This window comes from Argentina anserina, chromosome 4, assembly GCF_933775445.1.
Source record: "Argentina anserina chromosome 4, drPotAnse1.1, whole genome shotgun sequence".
In the NCBI taxonomy this organism is placed as follows: domain Eukaryota; kingdom Viridiplantae; phylum Streptophyta; class Magnoliopsida; order Rosales; family Rosaceae; genus Argentina; species Argentina anserina.
The window spans coordinates 8,482,704-8,504,284 of NC_065875.1; the positions used below are offsets into that span (position 1 = coordinate 8,482,704).

The 21,581-nt window shown below is 36.1% G+C and overlaps 1 protein-coding gene and 1 long non-coding RNA gene across 2 annotated transcripts; one reads left to right on the forward strand and one right to left on the reverse strand.

Moving 5' to 3' along the window:
• Nucleotides 1-6,283: 6,283 nt before the first annotated feature.
• Nucleotides 6,284-13,037, reverse strand: LOC126789825 (very-long-chain aldehyde decarbonylase CER3). The gene is made up of 11 exons (XM_050515884.1): nt 12,852-13,037; nt 12,503-12,726; nt 12,163-12,395; nt 11,832-12,051; nt 11,298-11,425; nt 10,844-11,100; nt 10,096-10,203; nt 7,366-7,572; nt 7,080-7,190; nt 6,555-6,728; nt 6,284-6,463 (listed from the first exon to the last, which is right to left on the reverse strand). Exons 1-11 carry the CDS (start codon nt 12,900-12,902, stop codon nt 6,284-6,286), a joined length of 1,893 nt encoding a protein of 630 aa, XP_050371841.1. The 5' UTR covers nt 12,903-13,037.
• A 2,810-nt stretch (nt 13,038-15,847) lies between these two features.
• LOC126789828 (uncharacterized) lies at nt 15,848-16,659 on the forward strand. Its single transcript, XR_007671628.1, has 2 exons — nt 15,848-16,116; nt 16,250-16,659. It is a non-coding gene; the product is annotated as an uncharacterized LOC126789828 (long non-coding RNA).
• The last annotated feature ends 4,922 nt before the right edge of the window (nt 16,660-21,581 follow it).

The window sequence follows — 21,581 nt, forward strand, 5'->3', positions numbered from 1 at the left end:
TGGAGATGGTATTAACAAGTGGTAATAAATCGACTTGGTTGATTAAGCTAAGCAAACTAATTCTTGCACAAAAATAACAAAGAAATGTAAATGTAGAGATAGAATCAAAAGAGGAATAGAGACTTAGGCATTGCACCTAGCTTTACTCATGCACAAATGTAATTCAAGAGTAATGCATAACATGTTTGACAAACTTTCCCCTAGTGCTTTGGTGAAGCTACCAACAAATCAACTAATCATGCAATTTAACAAAGTCTTTTGAAGCCAAATTAAATCACACAACATTAGTCCTAATTATATTACGTTAGAATATAAGTGGGCTATGTACCACAAGCATAACACCCCCTTAGAGTAATGCACTCATGACACAAGCATTAAGTTCAAGGTAAGAAATTCAAGCAACTTAATATTTCCCGTAAAAAAAACACGAAGTCACCACCTAAATGCTACCCATGCTCACTGATTCAAGAAGTTGTCAAGTTCAAGTTCTGATTCATTAATTACCTAAACATTTTAAGTGTAGAATCTCATAGATTCAACATGCATCAACATCAATTAAGAGAAAAATGAATTCATTAGCACATGAGTTTGGCTAGGGCTAACCTAATCTAAAATCCAACTACTCACAACCCATTAAATAAAACAAACCCTTGAAAATGAAATACATCAAAAGAGAAGTATAGTAAAGAAAGAAGATATTACCAAGGGTTTGATACAAATGATACCAAACCGTACCTTTAAAGGTTCACTACCCATAAAGATGTAATAAGAAATAAAGTGCTTCTAACTATGGTATTAATAGGGTCAAACAAAAGACGAACTCCATGAACATCATACTTTATCCACACAATCTAGGAACAAAGAACAAGGATTGAGGATGACTATGGGTAGAGGATGAAGAGAGTGAAGTGAGTATGACTTTGGTAAAACCCCCACACTATCACAACTCTTTACTCCAACCTAAATCTATGAAACAAGTTTGTGATTGATCAAAAGTGTAAATGATATTTAGTTTTTGGTGAAAATGCAAGACACTTTACACTTCTCTTTACACAACTTGATATCTATGACTTAGGCCTAATAAAACTATGTTAAAACTATGGAAAAGATGAAGTTTTAATGGAGTTTTAGTGTGGTGAAGGAGGTTGCACGAATTTGGGAAGAATGATGGTATTTAAAGGCCCTAGGGTCACAAATGAAAGGTGGAAATGTAAGGGGATGAATTGCTAGATATGGTGGACAAATGTCGAAGTACAAATTGTGGATCTTGTTCTTGAAATTGTCCCTTCATTTGTCTTCTTCTATTTTGAATTTTTTAATTTAAATCCCCAGTTCATGGAGCACAAATTGTGGATCTTGTTCTTCAAATTGTCCCTTTCATTTGTCTTCTTTTATTTTGAATTTGAATTGTAAATTAAAATCCACAATGCATTATTCACCAATATGCTTCATTGACTTATTGACTTTAGCCACCACTATTTCCGACAACCATCTTCTCATCGCTGGAGTTTAACCAACATTTTCCGGTGTTGATTTTTATTTTTTTGTAAAATCTCCATATTTGCTCTTTTTGGCTTGAAACTTTCACCCGAATCCAGATATTGCGCTAAATCCACTCATTTTGCCGTGTTTCCGATCATTTGCACATTTTCCTAGCATGAGTAGGAAACTTAATAAGAAATAAATAAATATACAAAAAGATAAAGAAAATTAATAAGAATAGGCAAACATTACTAGGTTAATATTAACCTAACACTTTTTCAGTCTTTCATCCTCCTTTCTCTTCCTTTCCAACATTTATTTTGCCCTTTTTCTGCTCTCTATCTTTGTTCACGTCTTCCCACCAGTAAATATTAGACTTGTTCGGTATTCGCTTTCTGGCCTTCAATCGAACAATGTGGGAGTAGCACCCCAAGGAGGATGTTGTTTTTCCAGGATTCTCGTCCACTTCAAATGTCCAGACCTTCGGTTGTTGTGGCAAATGAGCTTTCTTTTGCAGTGGCATATAGTTGATCATAATCGCATATGGTGATTCAATTATTTGGTAATTCTCCGGTTCAGCCTCCATCATCACCTGAAGTGGACTCTTGAAATTGCTAGCCTGTATTCAGATGATGGGTGAAGTGGGAGTTAACAAAGAACTGAGAGAGAAGCTGAGACTGAATGATGGCATGTCGGTCACTGGTGTCTCTGGTAACCATCTTGCTTCTTTAAGGATTAACCGAGGTGGGGTGATCAAATTTTTTGCATCGCATTATCCTTCATGCGCTTAGTTTTCGATTTATCTTCTCAAGTTTTGAATCCTTAGGTTTTTTCTTAGCCTTGTCCAACTCACAATTCTTAGCCTTCTTTTCAATTATGTCTACTGCCTCTAAGATGTCTGTCTCTTGAGACGAGACATGTTCAATCACCTCAGCTCTTTTGATCTCAAAATCACCTTCAAATTTTTGCTCATCCTCAACCAACTCATGTTACCCTTTCATTGTTGCCTCCTTTTCAATCTTGTTTAGTTCCTCTAAATTCTATGTCTTGAGACGAATCATGTTCAATCACCTCAGCTCTTTTGTTCTCAAAACCACATTGAATCTCATCTTCTTCAACTTGTTTCTCTTGATAGTTGGACAGTCGATCCCTTTCCTCAAACTTTCAGATATAGTATTTGAGATCCACATTTTCTTTTTCGAGCTTTTTGTTTGTTTCAACAATTTATCTTCTGTGTGGAAGCCATGATTCCTCTAGTTTCTGCAACTCCTTTTGTAGCTTCTTCTTCTCCATGTTACGTTTTTCTTTCATCTTTGTAAATTCTTCTTAATGCAAATCTTTGATCTTCATAAATTCCTCTTCATGCGGATATGTTGTCTTTGACTTCTCCATTTCATCATCCTCATTCGAGGGATATTTCCGCCACATCGACAACCATTTTTTCCATTTGTTAGATGTCAGCTTATTCGTCTCTTCACATATTTGTCTGATCAGATTCTTCTATATTGCCGGTGAAAGTATAATGAAAATTAAATAGGGGTTGGGCATCATGAGAGAATTTTCATACCTACCAATGTTGGATGGTTCGGTTTATAAAGAATGAGGATTCACTCTAAGGTTTAGGGTTAGTATTGAAGAATTAAGCTCAGGCCTAGCCTTGGTGCTGGGCAACCTTGGCCATGGCACAAGGCACCACATCTAAGAGGGCATCAATTTTAAATGAGCTTTGATATGTATTAATAATGATATAACAATACCTTATTGAATTGATGTGATTATACACATCAACATGCATTTAATAGTACATAAATTAAAAAAAATTAGTCTCGACATAGTTTGTTTTTTTAATAAAAAAGGGGGAATTTTCTTCTTCTAATAGCAATGCGCGCCACCATCATTTCATCAATGTCTCTTACTCTCTTCCCTACCATGATGTCAAGCAAAATCTCTTTATTTTAGTTTAAACAATTGTTCAATCTTTCATTTTCTTCTCATCCTTTACCATCCACTATTCGCGTACATATGTTCTTCTACAATGAAATATGAAACTTATTCAAGGCACCAAGGTTCAAGTGAACCATATATTGGCAACTAATTAGTAATCACAACGAATCATTTATTGTAGCAGTCAACATACACCAATATCAATACTCACCCCGTTACAAAAATGCTAAACCCGAAAAAAAAAAACTAATTACCATGGTAAAAACAATTAGGCATAAATGCCAATTTGCACCCCAAACTTGGCTGAAATTGTCAATTTGTACTCCGAACTTGCATTTGAGTCAATTTACCTCCTAAACTTGGTAAAAATTGCCGATTTACACTCCGAACTTGTATTTGAGTCAATTTACCTCCTAAACTCGGTAAAAATTGTCGATTTGCACCCCATCCGTTAAATTTAACTGTTTCTATCCAATTTTGCGTCACATGTCATGCATTTAAGGGGTAGTATTGTCATTATATATTTATTCATATTGAATAATGAAATAAATTAATAAAATTACTTAAGAGGAACACTTGCTACAATGTTTGTTTTTTCGAAACATGTTATTGATTTATATATTTATTATTTTTTGTGATATGGTATGTTAAAAGATATTAGAAAAAATATAAATAAATAAATACATTGAAAATTAAAAATAAATGTGTGTTCCGAGATAATTACTATTCTACCATTGTGTGTGTCTTAGCCTTATTAGGTTTTCTGTTAGAGATAGATTTGCATCTCTGTAATAGATTAGGACTTCGAATCCTACGGGATTGTGATTATGTAATACTTATATATTGGCCTCATTATCAATGAATAAACAGTTACGTTATGTTCTATTACGTCGTTATTATTCTCGTTTTGTTCATCCTCCAATAATGTGTACATATAAAAATATATTTATACACAACACACTATATTTGAATGGGTGGGTATATTGAATATATAATTCAAAGTAGGGTTAAGTAGGTAGAAAAAAACGATGTAAATAAATAATTTGATTAACAAAATAATCCTCATTTTAAAGAATATTTTTATCTGTTTTTAAGAAAAATATAAATATATAATGACAATACTACCCCTTAAATGCATGACATGTGACGCAAAATTGGATAGAAACAGTTAAATTTAACGGATGATGTGCAAATTGACAAATTTTACTGAGTTTAGGAGGTAAATTGACTCAAATACAAGTTCGGGGTGTAAATCGGCAATTTTTACCAAATTTAGGAGGTAAATTGACTCAAATGCAAGTTCGGGGTGCAAATTGACAATTTCAGCTAAGTTTGATGTGTAAATCGGTATTTATGCCAAAAAATTATGATTAAATATTCATTGGTTAATTGTGGAAGTAGAGTGGGGAATATTGTGAGGTTTTTTGTTTTTAATAAAATCAATATATGATGATTTCGCCGGCGCCTCCTTGTCCGGAGCATGGTTCTCCTTCTCCAAAGAGCATGCCTAAAATCACAGTCTATGAAAATTAAATCGAGGTTGTTTGGGAGCTTCGATCTGTAAATCAATAATCAATCGAAGAGAAAATCTTGAAATCTATTTCTTGATGACTTCAATCTAGAATTCTGGAATCAGATCTTGGATTTGGCGTCGTTTCCTTCCAAATTTTTCATCTTGTTGAACGCGGGAGCATGAGTTCTTAATCATGGAGATCGAAGATTGGGATAATCAAATCTGAAAATAATGGAAATTAAACAAGGAGGTTGGGTTTCAAGGAGATGAAGAGAGGCAGAGAGCAGGTTTTGCAAATCTGGGTTCCTTTAATTTTTCCATTTGGTTTGGAAAATCCGGTCAATTCATTTTTATTAAAACACTAACGTTGTTTGTTTAATATGTCAATACATGTGACTTACACGTGGGTGGTCAAGTGCACCATGGTGCCTGGAATAAGCTCCCCTTCTACAATATGTAGAAATTCTTCACTAATACTTTTCATATGTGGTACAAACCAATATAGGTATGTTGGGCCATTTGGGTGTCATGCATTTAATTTCTACATGAAGTGTTTTTGTTGATTTGTTCAACGTTTCTAATTCATTATAAAGTTCCGATATCATGTGCAATTAGAAGTTTTTGAACTTGCAAGATCTCAATCAAAGAAAGGAAAAACAAGAAGGAACAAAACTGGTTTAAGGTTTTATCTATTCTCCTATATACATTAGCATCTTAGCTTGCTTACTTTCCTGAGCGATGTTGTTGAAACAACTCAAGTTTCTCAAACAAAGAAATAGTTAAGAAAAGGGTATAATGGATTTTGTTGATAGAAATTGTTGAAGAGTTTATGAATGAACTACAAATTTATTCATATGCGTATTAAGAAAATTGAAATCATTGAGTCTCTTTTAAGATGATTGGGCACCTAATTTTGTTTCGCCCGGAGCATCATAAAACTCAAGACCGGCCCTAATTGAGCTGCATCTTCACAAAATCAAACAAAAAAATATTTTGAATTTCAAAATGAAATTAGAGAAACTCATAAGGATAAAAGGTGTTACATTTTAATGGTAAAGGGGAGAGAGTTCACCATTTAACGTAGAGACCTGTTACAATTTGTTCACTCTATGAGGTACCAATACCACTCTGGTACCGAAAGAGATCTCTTGTTAAATTTAGTGATTTTTGTCAATTCTGCCTGACCTATATATGTTTTTCTTAAAAAATTGTTGTTCGGAAATTATTTGTTATGAATGTCTGTACTTAAAATAGAATGAGAGGATCTTCATTAATCGATGTATAATAAATATGAAGTACATTATAACATAACCAAAAGGTTTGAGCAATTCACTCTGATTTATGTTACAGTGAATGAATTTTGCCTGATGAAACTGGCCTTAAACCATGTTTTAGTGCAGCATCCCAAACTAAGTTGATTCTGTTAACGTCGATAGCTCCAACTTCATGGTGAGTCCAGCCTTCTAGAAAATGAACCACACCACCAGCATGGCAAGCATGCACTACTCCTCTGTCCATAGTGTACTGCACATGTATGTGTCCAGTATTAATATGACATCATAAATAGCGTTAGAAAATGAGCAGAGTATATCGAAAACTTGATCTGTTTACGAACCTCACAGCAGCCAAGCCCTTCGACGTCATCTGGTAATCTCATGGCAGCAAGATCACCATAAGTGCAGTCCCTTCTGAAATGAAAGATGGGTGGGACAACAAACTGATGGAAATGTGTTCCAGTTGGAGCCCAATTTTGTTCCATTGGTGTTATCCATTTGCCCACGATCCATGTCTGCCATTCATAATATTAGGGAGAGTTAACAAAGCTCATTAGGCCAAAACTGGTAAACTAGTGGAACCTGGTTTAAAACTTTGGCTGGGCGCGGGCGCGGGTCAGTTAATTGCAGGGTCCGGATAAAATCCGGACCGGTATTATTCGGACTAAATCCGTCCGGTTTTTCGGACCTAACTCTGTTTTTGGTTATGTTCCAGTATTATTGTATCTATTTTATAAATTTAGGATCACTTACGAAAGCCAATTACATAATAACACCTAATGTCCCGAGTTTTTGGGTTTTTTTTTTCTTCGGGTTTTTTGCCCAGCCCTATTTAAAAGGAGTCCCAGATAGCCAGATCTACATACCTTACAATTCCGTGCGGCTTGGTACTTTGTGACTTGGACAAGGTAGCTTTGAAACTCTGCCGGAACTTCTTTTTGAACTTTTTGAAATCTTTCTGTAGACATTGTCAGCATCTGATCGAGGCATACATGCATGAGTCCATTAGTTAGTGAATTCAACCCCATCAAAACTTATACAGAGTTAGCTTCTATGGTTCTAACTACTCGAATCTTCTCCTACATGTTTTAACCCTAACCCTGCTAATTGAAATCTAAAGAGAAGAAACTGAAAAGTGAAAAGTATACTTACAAGGACCCGAACTTTTCTTCTACAGAGGTAAAGAGCAATGGCCCTTCCGAGCTTGGAAGTAGCTCCAGTCAAAAACACCTCTTGGCAATCCTTTGGGATCTCATTGAGAATGACAGCAGCAGTTAAGGTGTTCCCATGCACAACTCGAACTCTGAGGTCCGGATGCTTGTTAACAAACAGAGTACCTCCCCCATTCAGTGCTTCGTTCTGCATGATTAGTCAAGCCATTATTATTCAATTTATTGAATTATTAAACACAACAAATCATTTAACCAATTTCCCTCTTTTTTTTATAGGACAAATTTAAGCTGTGCTAGTTGCATGCTCGGAGCCCCCAAGTCACATCATTTATCATTCCCTAAAATCTATGGCAGGGGTTCACAACTTCACTCTAATCCGGGTGAAGAATTACATGAATGATCGCGTCCTTAAGTTTTGGGACGATAATTATATATAATACTAACAAATGAATTACACAAATTTATAACTTAAGCATGACATGCAAGATCATTCTAGCATGCAACATCTAAACGCATCAAACAAACTTTCTCTATTCTTGCTGAACTAGCGGTACCAGCTTCAAAGACAAATTTCCGTTTTTATTGGGTGGTGATTTTAGCGCACCTAAATTTACAAATTGCACGCTCCTTCTATATTTTTAATAATAATTTTTTTCCACTATCTCTTCCACTTCCCATATCACCCTTCAACCAGATTTTTTAAATTCCTCTCTCTCTCTCAAACACCCAGAACACCTCACGGTAATTTCCCCCAATTATCCAGCCTCCTCAACACCTAATTTTGGGTAAAAGATGGATTTGTTATATGAACATTGAGTAAACATCAATTCGATTAGATACCGTAAGAGATTACAGGGAAGGGTTTGGATTATGGCTTGGGTTAGATACGAATGATTGAATTTCTCTCTTCGAACCAAAGAGTTGCAGTAGAGGCGTGCGTGTCCTTTGGAGGCAAATAGAAAATTATGTCGTGACGTGTTTTGCTACAGGGAAGGGTTTGGATTATGGCTTGGGTTAGATACGAATGATTGAATTTCTCTCTTCGAACCAAAGAGTTGCAGTAGAGGCGTGACTCGTGAGTGTCCTTTGGAGGCAAATAGAAAATTATGTCGTGACGTGTTTTGGGTGTTTGAGAGAGAGAGAGAGAGAGAGAGAGAGAGAGAGAGAGAGAGAGAGAGAGATGAAAAATCTGGTGAAGGGTACATGGGGAGTGGAGGAGATAGTGTGCAAATTATTATTAAAAAAAGAAAAGAGGTGTGTCGTTTGTAAATTTGGAATCTAGCACCCTTTCTATTTCATATGAAAAAGAGCATGCATGAAGAAACCCTAATTATTTATACCAACAAAATGTAAATAATATCTTAAAATGAATAGTCTTCCCCAATAATAATCCCAAAAGACAACCTTCAATAACTTGGAAATTAATAATATATATATATGACCTATACTTTGATATATATATATATATATATTGTGGTGACAGGTCTAGCTTAGCATGCATCATGAATGGCAGCTGATCGAGTAAATGCATAAGTGGGTTGGATTGTATACAAGTGTGGTCCTACAGTCGACATCATATCCCACTTGGTTGGTTAAAATCATTGATGAAGTTCTCCTTTTCAGATTCAAAGCATCGTTCCCGTCTCATAAATGAAAAGAGTTGCGTGTGTAAGTTTCTGGACAGATGACAGATGAGACACTGGGTCTGGTTCTTTACTAGTTTGCGAGCTCACGGTGGCCACCTAAGACAGCAAAGCCTGGATTCAACCAATTCGAGAGAAAACTCTAGAGGCATCCAGATACACATTGGTAATCTCTAACAACCACACTATAAAAAATTTACAAGGAATTTATGAGATTTTGGGAGTTGACCATACCACCAACACCCACACTTGAGCCATATAAATGTGCTTAATACTCATATTTTTTGTAGTGTCAACACCAGAATTTGCCTGAATTGGATTATAAATGTGCAACAGAATTAGAGGTAGTCAACGGGCCGGACCGGTCTATTTTAAGAGGATCAAATTGTGTTTGTGCCGTGTTCGAACTGATCCATTTATTTTTCGTATCGGACTCGGGTCGGCCTATTAGCTTAAATATTAAACTCGGTCCGGCCCATGACCCAGGCCCATGTGGGGTTAGAAAGAGAACCGGCCCGGCCATAAGGATTATAAGCCAATTAACATAAATATTTTTGTGTAATTAGAATATTTATTTTATGTAACCATTTATAATTGTAAAATAAATAAAATATCATAACATTTGATAATTTTATTTTTTAAATGTTACATATGTCAAAACTATGATTTATTATCACTATTTTGATTATATTTGTAACATAATGTAATTAAAATAATGAAATACTCAATAGACTTATATTTAAAAGGTTTCATATTTAATTATAATTATTTAAATATTTATATAAATAATATAAAATTATGTATTTACGGGTCCGCCCATAAATTTATCGTGTTCAAGCCGTGTCGGACCCAAAACGACTTTGGACCAGTCCGGACCTATGAGCTAAAATATCTAGACCCAGCCTGGCCCATTATAATAACGAGCCCGGACCGAAATCTGGCTTTTCGGCCACTTGCCACCTCTAAATAAGAAGGATAAATAAAAATTAAAAAATGCAAAATAAAGAAAATAAAAAAGCATTTCAAATTGACAAAGAAAATAAATTCTAGGCAGAACTGATACCAACCTTATTCAATGCAGCCAGGCTGATGACCTTGACCCCCAACTTGTCAGCTCGGAGGATCGCTTGCTCTATTTGATTATTGATCCCATCTAGGGCAAACGGCAAGAAGTACTACAAAACCAACCCCAAAAAATGAAATTCAATTAGGCTTCTCATTTTGGGTGTTTGATCGTATCGATCGAATACGATAGGACACTTAATATGATAACTTGACTTTTCTTAAAATTGGAACCGACAAGACCGAAAAAAGAATTATGCTTGATTTGGACAATTCATGAACGACAAATTCACCGATCGATTTACAAGTGAAAAGCTATATCTTCTGGTTAAAGATATGCATAAGAGGGACGTCAAGCCATGAACATCATTAATTACTATAACTAAAATTTGTTGTGGTGGCCGAACAAAAATCAATAATTGAGAAATGTAGATTTTAGGGGAATTTGGATAATTTATTTAGTTGGTACGTCCGGAGTATATAATTTAATTCCATAATAAATCAACTATCTACCAACATTACATTATGTAATCATAGAATCAGGACTCTATTTAACTCCATTAATTTTAATTTTTGAACTCGAATGATCCTAGTGTTAATTGATTAATATATATGCAAACCACTTTCCCTAAAATTCCCTTTGATGGTTTAATTCTCTAGTCGTTGCTCAGAACGTACATGATGCAAAGATATGTCACCTAGCATATGCGTGATACAAAAAGAATGATGAGTGAATAAATTATGAGGACATACCTGATAGCCATATCTGGGTACAGCCCAAGTCTGGTGCAATCGACCTCTGAGATTGTAGAACGTGATCAAGAAAGTTTTTGCAAATGCCCACATTGCTAGACTCACCATCACGCCGGACGGATAAAAAGGCAGCAAGAAGAGCCGGAATGAGAAGGGAATTGAAGCAAATGATCGGAACATAAATGGAACGTGCAGCTGCGACGAAAAATCCACCACATGAGCAAGGAAAACGAAGTCCGGTACATTCCCATTTACACCTGCACCATTATAAACAAAGCTGGTAAATGTCACAAAATCGATGAAAATAGGAGGTAAATAGTTGGTGAGGCATTACTAATTACCAAACTCTATCAATCTGTACTTTGTGATATAGTAATCTGTAATAGCAATAACTTCACCATTATGTACGTGGTTTGGAATGTTTACCCTACTTAATATTAAATTTTAAACCCACCTGCTTTTAAGCTCATCTCCTTGTGTAATTCCCAGGATTTTTGGCTAAGTGTACCACCCAATGCATCAAAGAGAGGCATGAAAAGGCAGAAGTTGCTGCCCTTTTCAGTGTGATGCAGGGTGTGGTATCTGCATATATATAGCCAAGCAATCGATATTTCAAACTTCAATAGGTTTTCATGAAACTATATTTATAGAACAAAAGGCAAAGAAATAGCTATTTTTGATCGACTACATCAATTATTTCTGGATACGAAGGCTATGCTGGTTTCCAAACACAATTTCCCAACTTCCTTCATATACATGTAGAATTTAATGATAAAACCCGACACCAATAAAGCCACCATCACCTTTGCATTCTTTTAGAAATAAAACAGCTATATTACATAAGTAGCATAAATTACCATATTGGAAATAAGATTTAACAGACCATGCAGAAAACATTCTATTAAGATTAGTTAATTCCAACTTACTAATAATGTGAATTAATTTAAGAATAATTTTCACAATTAATATGCAGGTTGTGGCTACTTACGTTGGAGTATAGAGAAGGTATTTGAGAAATGGAATTTTCTCAAATAGTCTATGAGAAAAAATTTCAATATTGCTATAACCCATGGCTCTCAAAAAATCGAAAACTGACAAGTAGCCGTAGATAATGCCGATTGATCCAAACCCCATTAGAGTAGAACCCAGAATTGGAATTCCTATGATCACTGTCAATATCAGGTCCTCCAGAAATGTTGCATTTCCAGCTGCAGGCACCCAAAAATTGAAATTAAAATGAAGAACACTATTTTATTTAAACCATAAAAAGAAACATAAAGTTTCGGCCAGGGCGGTCTCTGTCTAATAATTGCTCTCACCTGTAAAAGGATGGGGTACTGGAGAGGAATGGTGAAGGGAGTGATAATTTTGATAAAAGTCGTTGGCATGAAATTTCCTGTGTACCCAATAATATAAAGGCTCTGAAACTCCCACATGGAGTACGATACTTGTAATTAAACCTTTCGCATTCCACACTGGAAGGTCTTGAAGGTATGGAACAAGATAACAAGCCAGTGCTGCAATCAAACCTTGAAGAATTATGAAGTTGTCCCTGCAAAAAGGGAAATAAACAAAGTTCAGATTAAAAATAAGAATCAGAAGCTTTTGAAATAGTAATCAAGCTGAAATGAAGTTCAACTACTTGTGAATGAATATTACCAGTGCCATTCTGTGTCAATCTGCTTAAAATCAACACCCCGTTGGACAATCCGGCGATTCCGAGTTAGGAAAAGCATGTTACAGAAACTACTCCATAGCTGATAAATTAATCCTCGAAGGGCACAGATGACGAGAATATGAAGACACCAGCTTTGCATTGGGAGGACATCCTCATACATGATCGAGTTCACGGCTTTCCAAACCAAAGGTCCAAACAGAAGATACTGCAAATTTTTAAGAAGAAACAAAAACAATCCTATTACCAATTAAAGGCAGCAGAGGAAAGAACGGAAACAAGTACGTAGTGATTTACAAACGAAAACTTCGAGTGGCGTGAATCTAAATATACCTTGTAGGTTCCTAAATACTCCCACGGCCAAGCGGACAAAGGAGCACCCATTTCAAAGAGATGAGAATAATAACAAGTCCCCCAGAAAGAGGCTGATGAGGATCGTCAGCTAAAAAGCTAACTTGGAATGGAGCTAATCTCTCTTTCTCTATTAGAGCTTTAATATAGAGCAAGCTGGAGCCCTTTGGCAAGTGTAATGTTTCCCCAATAAGTTCAAGGCACCACTAGGCTGTGTTATATAGAGAAAGCTAGAAGAAAAGAAGGGGTTTGCATCCAATACAGTTAAGACTCTACGTCAGTCGATCTCTCTCACATAACGACCCCTTGGAGCTGTTAGCAATCGAGGAAGATCGGTGGACTACACGTTGTTGGTCTTTGGTTTCACACACCGTCGAGGTGTCCGATGATGGGATCAATTAAGAAACGGACACAGCTGTAGTGATAGCCTAATCCTACCATCAAATTAATGGCTCGTATGGTTGGGAGGGTGGTGATGATGGAACAAGGACGGACCGGGGTACTGGCATGCCTTCGTTTTGCATGGTTAATTCGGGTTGGTTTCGTAATTTCCTGCTCAAATGTTGCATTGCGTACTAGTTAGCTTTCTTTCATTATTACTATTATTATTTAGTTTCCTCTATCATTTTCAGTATTGTCGAGTGGTCATCATCATCATTGAACAGAATAACTATACAGGGTACGTAATGTTGCTAATTAAACCCCCTTCGATGACCAATTCGGTTAGTTTGGCAAAGGATAATAGAGTTTATTTTATGAGCTCATGGTTTAACACTTGGTCACTTGTGAGTCTCGACCAACAGTACGTATATTGAAAGTGCCCCATTTCTCCTTCCCTCCAAGCCAAGTTTTTTTGACCAAAGGTTTAGAGGTATATCCCGAACAAGAAGGTGGGGGCGGAGGCCGGCTAGTCTCACAGCGTCGACTCTGGCAGAGTCCCTCATTGGTAGGCCGGATAGGACGTTTAGCTGTGTGCAGCATCGACTCGTGGGCAAATTCTTCGTTAGTGGGACTACGTTGTCCACTTCGGAGTAGGGAATTAAAGTGGTGGTGTGTCTGGGGCTTCTACGAAGGTTTGGCTTTGATGTGGCCGCCATGTGAGGTTTTAGGTTACGATCGAAGATTTGTTTTTGGCATGTTTTACAGTATTTATTTCAACAGAGGTAGCCTTCTATGTGATGATTTAGTGTTGATAGTAATGTCGTATTATAAGCGGTTTGCAAGCTTGGGTTATATTGGCCATCTTTCCGAGGGTTGGCCGGCTTGAAAGCTTGAGAACATGGGAAACCAAGCCACTAAAGGAGGCAGAGGAGTGGTTGGTTGTTGCTAGGTGTTGATAACTGAAAAATTATGCGACAAATAACTATATTTAATCACAGTGAATCAAGCATAGATATGCAAACACGCCCTTCATGGCGCAGAGAAGTGGATATTGTGTGGAAGGTTGGGGAAGCGTATATGCTCATTTGTCAATTTAATATTGTTGATGATTTCGGTATTGGGTCTGAAATTTAAGCCCAACGACTTAAATTGATGATGAAATCAAAGACTGAAATATCTATATTTCCTCGATTTTTCCACGAAAAGTTTCTATTTTCGGCGTATGGATATATATGTTACATATTAAACATTTTTTGATGTAAATTTTGATATTTCCCAATATATCCGGAAACTTTCAAAATTTCCCGATATTTTCATAATATCACCACATGTCAGGCCAGTTTTAAATAAAATAAAAAATAATTGGTTATGAGACTCAAACCTTTGATCCATTTTTTTGCAAGCACAAAGTAATAGTCAACATTCACCTAAAATTGAAATAAACATGAACTAGTTGTTAAGGGGAATCGAATCCCTTTAATCTAGGAGGAAGCAATAATGGACCTTACCCTTATGGGGGGAAAACTCAACATGTCTTATCCAGTATATTTATTCTCTAATGAGATGCAATCAAGTGAAAACATATGAACACAATTTGATGCACAATCTTCACAAAGTTATGGTTATGGTCAAAGTCGAGAAATGCTTAATCAAAATAGGAACTACCAATACCACAACCCACAATCAATCACCCACGCCCCTATAGTTGGCATATAAGTCACTATATGCAAAATTAGAAATGAGAGGTATCATTTAGTGACTATTCTTCACAATATACTGAGGATTTTACTCAAAAACATGATGAAGATAATGAAAATTTTGTACCTCATAGATCCTTTATGTGGTTCTAAATCACTCATATAATTTCATGTTCAATGTATTATATGTAAATAAAATGTGATGAGCTAACCTCATTTTGGGTAGATATATATATATATATATGTATATATATTAAGTAGATTTTTAATAATGCTCGACGATTATTTCAGCTCAAATTACTATAACTCACTATAAACTAATAGTTATATAATAATTTCTTATGACATATAGTAGATAATTGATGAAATAAACATTATTTAATTTCCATGTTTTTAAATAAATTTCCATCTCTTTATTTAATTATTTTTTAAACTTGAAATTTCCACGAATTTTCTAATTTCAAATCCTCGATATTTCCGTTCTCACCAAATTTTTAGTTATTTGATGAAATGGTAAATAGAGATTTGGGTCAACCTTTCTTTTAAAACACGAAGTCATATATAGAACGTCTTGTTACGACCCGAACCTTGTACCATTCCTTACTGTTTTACTTTTAACTTTTACTCGTAACGAGAGTCGTTCTAAGTGTAGCGACTCTAAAAATTGACTTCTCGATAAATAAGTTTTTCAAAAAAACTTCATTTCCGAAAATTATTGAGCTCATCGGCCCGAGTTTGTAAACATGCGGCACGCTTAAAATAATTATCGTATGAAAATTATTTATGGATTTTGAATTTAAAATTTCTGTAATAGTTATATTGTAATTTTTTTATGGCACCCTAATCTTTTTAACATCTTCTCTCTTCTCTTCAGCCGCACATCTCACCTCCTCTTTTCTCCTTATTCTTTTCTCCTTCTCTCTCTACTCGGGCTCTCTCTTTTCCCGACCCAAGAGGCTGACACGGCTTCTCCACCACAATACACCGTCGTCCGGCCGACTCAGACGGCGAGACCACCATCAGTCGCTCCATCTCACCGAGCTCTACAATGCCCGGTATTTGCAGGTGGGGTTTGAGTCGTCTCTCCACAAAATCGTGATCGAGCAATGGACGCCGATTGAGGTTATCGGAGAAACGATGAACTCCAGTGAGTTTCCTTTCTCTTCTCGGTGAGTCTAGCATCTCCTCCTTGCGCCCAACTCGATTATGCCTCAGACTTTGTCGATTTGAAGCTAATTTAGTTTACTCCTTTTTTCTATTACAACGCTACCGTATCTCCACCATCGTCCTTCACCTCTCCAGTGATTTGCATGTAACCGGTTGATGAGGATTGGAGGAGCAGCCGCTTGGATTTGAGATGTAGGATTGCAGCCCCGCCGTGGCCATCGTTTCAGTTCGTGGATGTAGTGATTTCCATTAATTCCGTTAGATTCGAGATTGTTGGTGTGTTGTTATCTTTGTTGTGGCATTGCTACTGAGTTGATGATGGTCGGAGTGAGTAGTTTGGCCAAAATTTTTCTTGATCGGAAAAGAGAGGGTGAAACCTTGGTTGTTTTTACCGAGCAAGAGTTACCTTTTTACCGTTTTACAGCTAAGTGAAATAACGGTTTTACCCATGTAGTTTTTAGTATATATAGTCCTGCCCCTGGCAGATTTACAGTGTGGAAACTTACCATTTTACATTTGGAGTTCGTTGATTGTTTATCCGGGAATCTCAGAATTGTTATGCTAATAGACGAGTGTTTTACGACATAAGTGGGTTATAGTGTCGGATTATAGTTTTACTTTGGTTATTTATTTTGGTGGGTTGTGACATTCTTTGCCGGATCGGATATGTGACTTGTGTTGATAAAGCGCACTCTATGTCTTGTTTCTGGGTTAACGTGTTAATGGATATTCATCTTGGGTTGCCATTGTTGGGTGTTGTGTGATCGTTTTGTGTATGAAGTAGTATGATATTGATTATTATTAAACAAAATATTAGTCACTACTCAAACTATCACAAACTCGACAATTTATTTTTTCAAGTTTTAATTTCGACTGATCACTCCTTATATTTTTCAAATTCGAGCAATCTGATATTTTTCGTCATCTTTTCATCTAATTTGAGTGTTAAATTGTTTTTTGGCCAAACATAAATTGGATGGATTTAACACCCAAATTGAATGGAAAGATAACGAAATGACTATATTGTTCGAATTTAAAAAGTATAAGGAGTGATTAGTTAAAATTAAAACTTGAAAGAGTAAATTGTCAAGTTTGTAAAACTCTGAGGAGTGACCAGTATTTTATCCATTATTATTTTAGTGAAATACAATGATTTGTTGTTGAGTTAGAGGAGGGTGCTTCGTATACGTTTTGAGTGAGACTAGAAGTTGTTGATATAGACTGTTTGCGGTGTTTGGGGTGTGTTGGGATACTAGAAGATTAGAGATGAACTAGTGGTTTCATAAGATTATAAAGCTAGGAGAGAGGGGGTGACTAGCAAATTTTATCTAACTAGTTAAGGACCATTTCTTTGTGATATTCCTTTTCGCCTGGGAGGCAATATGATATATCCAGATATATCATGAAAGCCCAGTATTGGTAGTATGAGAGCTAGCAGATTCTTATGATATCCCTTTCCGCCTGGGATGTGATGTGATATAACCAGATATATCACGAAAGCCCAATAATAAGAGTATGAGAGCACCACAACGGTCGTGCGGTGGCATTAATAGCAAAAAGAGGGAAAAGACAAAGTAGACTCACTTCCCTCAACATGAAAAGAAAAATCAAAATGAGCATGAAGGTAAGGAGCTAATCTTACCAAATTGGGGGATGAGAACCTCGTCGAAGCCTTGGAATTGTCGGAATCCATAGAAGCTCAGTCTACTGCTCCCAAGGTTCTAAAAAGCGCTAGGCTGTATGCAGGCGGACAACCACTTCCTAGCTCCTAGGCGGTTTTGAATTATTAAATATTTATTTATTTTTTACATATATTTAAACTCTTTTAATGATTAAAAATATATAATGATGTTTAATATTAAATTTAAAAATACTTAAAATAGTGTAAATTCACATAAATTAAGTAGAAAGTCTATAAACAAATATTTGAAGAAATTATAAATAATAAAATAAATGCAATAATACTAAATTTAAATTTTTTTTCTCCAAATTATTTCCTAACTCATTCAGTATCAGACTCAAACTTAATATTCATATTTCTTTCCTCTTCTTCTGTTGATGAGATTTAGTTTTCAGAAAATAGACAAGCTGCAACCTCTTTTAGTTTTTTTTTAATGTCAAATGATGGTTGACCGCCTAGGACTAAATATGGTTGATTAGACCGCATTGGACTGAATAGGGCCGCCTGGACCGCCTAGGACTGAATAAGGCCGCCTAGAACTGCCTAGAACCGGCTAGGACCGCATAGACGGCTGCCTAGGACCGCCTAGAAATGAAGAGGAGATGAGTTTGATGGTTTTTTAAGTTAAAAAGAAATTGGGTTCGGATCTTAGGCTCGGATTTCTGGGTTAAGAGATGAGAGTTTGGGTTAGACTTTCGCAAGCCCTAATAACTCAAAAGGCCATGGTTGATTTTTAAGACAATGAATTGGGAAAAGTTTTTTTTAAAAAGTAAAAACTTTAGAAATTCGTAAAAATAAAACCAAGAGTCGGAAATATATTTCGAAAATATTTTCGAGCTCGTGGCAATGTGTAATTTAATATCAACTTACAAAACTACATTTTCGATATTTAAAGAAAATATCGATTAATTAGCCCTAGATGCTAGTAATCGAGACTTAAAAATTTCAGATATTACATTCGGCACTAGCATATATAATTAGTTTTTATATTTAGGAAATTGTAAAAATTTAGTTCACATTGCACCTCGTCTGACTTATACATTATAACATTTATATTATGTTTCGAATAAAACTATCGCATTATAAAAGTAATTATATGAAGGAAACTTCTCAAGATCGATTCACACCAGCCGATGTGATCATTATATATATTTAGTGATCTTGTAAAAGTTTCATCTAATTAGGACCTCGTTTAATCATTAGAATTTTCGGTAAACCGGAAACACCACTAATATGCTCTAATGGAAGACCCATTACCTGGATGTGAACGCCGAAAGACGTTTGCATATATGCAATCACCTAATTTTTGTAACCGAGCGTGTGAGGTCGAATCAAGGAAACTTATTTGGCAAAACCTCGGTTAATGCGATTTTAATATGTAAAAACGTCTCTTTATGGGTTAACTGTAGGTACCGACGGTCAAATTATGTCTAAAACAGACGAAAGATTTATGGGGTCCCTAAATATATATATCTATCACATCCACTGATGTCGTTCGAACGTATTTTGAACTGGAGTTGTCGATTGCCAAAGTGTCTACTAATGTATCTTAACTTTTATATTAGGTTTAGAATAAAACTATCGCATTATAAAGCGACTATATGAAGTAAACTTCTGAGGATTGATTAACACCAGCCGATGTGAACAATATATATTTTTAGTAACCCTGTAAAAATTTCATCCAATTCAGACTTTGTTTAACTGTTAGAATCTCCGGTAAATCGAAAACACCACTAATATGTCCTAAGGGATGACCCATCACCTGGATGCGAATGCTGAAAGCTGTTTGTATATATGCAATCACCTGATTTTTGTCACCGAGTGTGCGCGGATAATTGAGAAAACTCATTTGGCAAAGCCCCAGTCAATGTGGTTTTAATATGTCAAAACGCCTATTTTTTGTTAACCGTCAGTATGGACGGTCAAACTATGTCCAAAACGAACGAAATTTTTACGGGGTCCTTAAATATATATACTAATCATGTATCATAATCTTTATATTATGTTATAATATAAAACATAATCTTTATAAAATATATATACTGGTGTCGATCGACCATATTCCGACCTGGAGTTGTCGATCACTGACGTGTCCACTAATGTATCATAATCTTTATATTAGGTTTTAAATAAAATTATCGCATTATGAAGCGATTATATGAAGGAAACTTCTTGGGATTGATCGACATTAGCTGATGAGATCGATATATATATTTAGAGACCTTATAAAAAATTTATCTAATTCAGACCCCATTTGACTGTTAGAAATTCTGGTAAACTAAAAACACCTCTAATATGCCATAAGCGAGAAGTCATTACCTCGATGCGAATGTCAAAAGGAGTTTGCATATCCAAAATTACCAAATTTTTGTCACCAAGCGTGTGCGGTCGTATCGTGCAAACCCATTTGACAGAGTCTCTGTCAATGAGGTTTTTTTAAGTCAAAACGTTTTTTTTGTTGACTGTAGGTACAAAGGGTGAATCCATGTCCAAACCGGACGGAATTGTTATGAGTTCCCTAAATATATATAATGATTATATCTGCTGGTGTCGATCGATAATATTCCTAAAGTCGAATTTATTTGTGACTTGTTTTTTAGAATGTTTTCCAAAAATATTTTATTGACTAAAAGATATAAATTGGTTTTAACCTATTAGGTTTTGTGAAAGCCCAAACCAGCTCTTTCAACTTTTAAAATTAATAACCCGAGCCCAATCTATCAACCCATTGACACAACTCTCTTTTGTCTCATGTTTTAAGCTTGCTAGCTCAGTCTCTTAATTTTTCAACCCCACTTTGAGACCTCTCTTATCACTCTTATTTCGCCATCGAACCACTGCCTTTGTCGACATCTTCGATTGCCGTCTGGTGAGACTGGCACATGCAACTTGAAGATGATAATGCTCTCATCACCCGCGTCTTATTCATACAAGAAACTCTTCCAAACAACCCGATATTAGAAAAATCGGAGTTAACACAGTGAAGCTTGGATGATTTCTTTCAACCTTCAAATTGGTAAGCTTAACCTCATTTCTTGATAACCAGATTAATTTTCCATTTGATTTCTCTAATTAGAGCCTAATCGGAATTCTTCCATTCTCTGTCATGTCGTTGTCGCTAACCACCATCATCGTCGTGTCGGCGGGGTCTTTGGGGAAGTAGAGTAGGGGGAGGGAGTTTTATGAGGAGGGGTATGAGGATGACATTGGCGGTGGCTACAGTGGTGGGAGTGAGAGGAAGAGGATCGGAGGGAAGAGTTTTTAAATTTAGAGTTGAAAATGTTGTTTGGGCCTAAAATAATACCCGGTATTATCTACTCTTTAGGCTCGTGGACCGGTTGTTTGGGGAAAATATATCACAGAGCACGATTACCTGCCGTATTGGAATAGATTTAGGGGACTAACGCTGTATAGAATCTGAGTTGAATAAGGAAGGTGAATCCAAATCAACTAGGAGGTTCTCAAGACTTGATTCGCAAGAAAGAACAAGTTGTGTTCTCTATATAAGGGGGTCGAATGTGCAGAATAACGCACGCAACGTCAAACAAAGTATCGCGCAACCGCATAGTCAAAATCTCCTCACGGAGTAAAAGTTCGATTCGCTTCGGCAACCAAGTCTCCCATCGGAGCGGAGCTACCCAGCAACAAGTCCGATTAACTTCGACAACTAGAGTCAAGTCCATCTAGTCGTAGCCTAGCTTCTAGCAAACACAAAAGTCTGCACTAGTCAGCAAATCCCATTCGCGAGAGAGTCCTACTATTAACGACACAGTATAAGCTCTGCTT

What these genes read in the sequence shown, in the direction of transcription:
- LOC126789825 (XM_050515884.1), bottom strand. Translation starts at nt 12,902, where the DNA reads ATGGGTGCTCCTTTGTCCGCTTGGCCGTGGGAGTATTTAGGAACCTAC. An exon ending in ATTGACACAGAATGGCACTG is followed by an intron (nt 12,396 to 12,502) that starts GTAATATTCATT and finishes CCCTTTTTGCAG; the next exon opens with GGACAACTTCATAATTCTTC. An exon ending in AGTACCCCATCCTTTTACAG is followed by an intron (nt 12,052 to 12,162) that starts GTGAGAGCAATT and finishes GGGTGCCTGCAG; the next exon opens with CTGGAAATGCAACATTTCTG.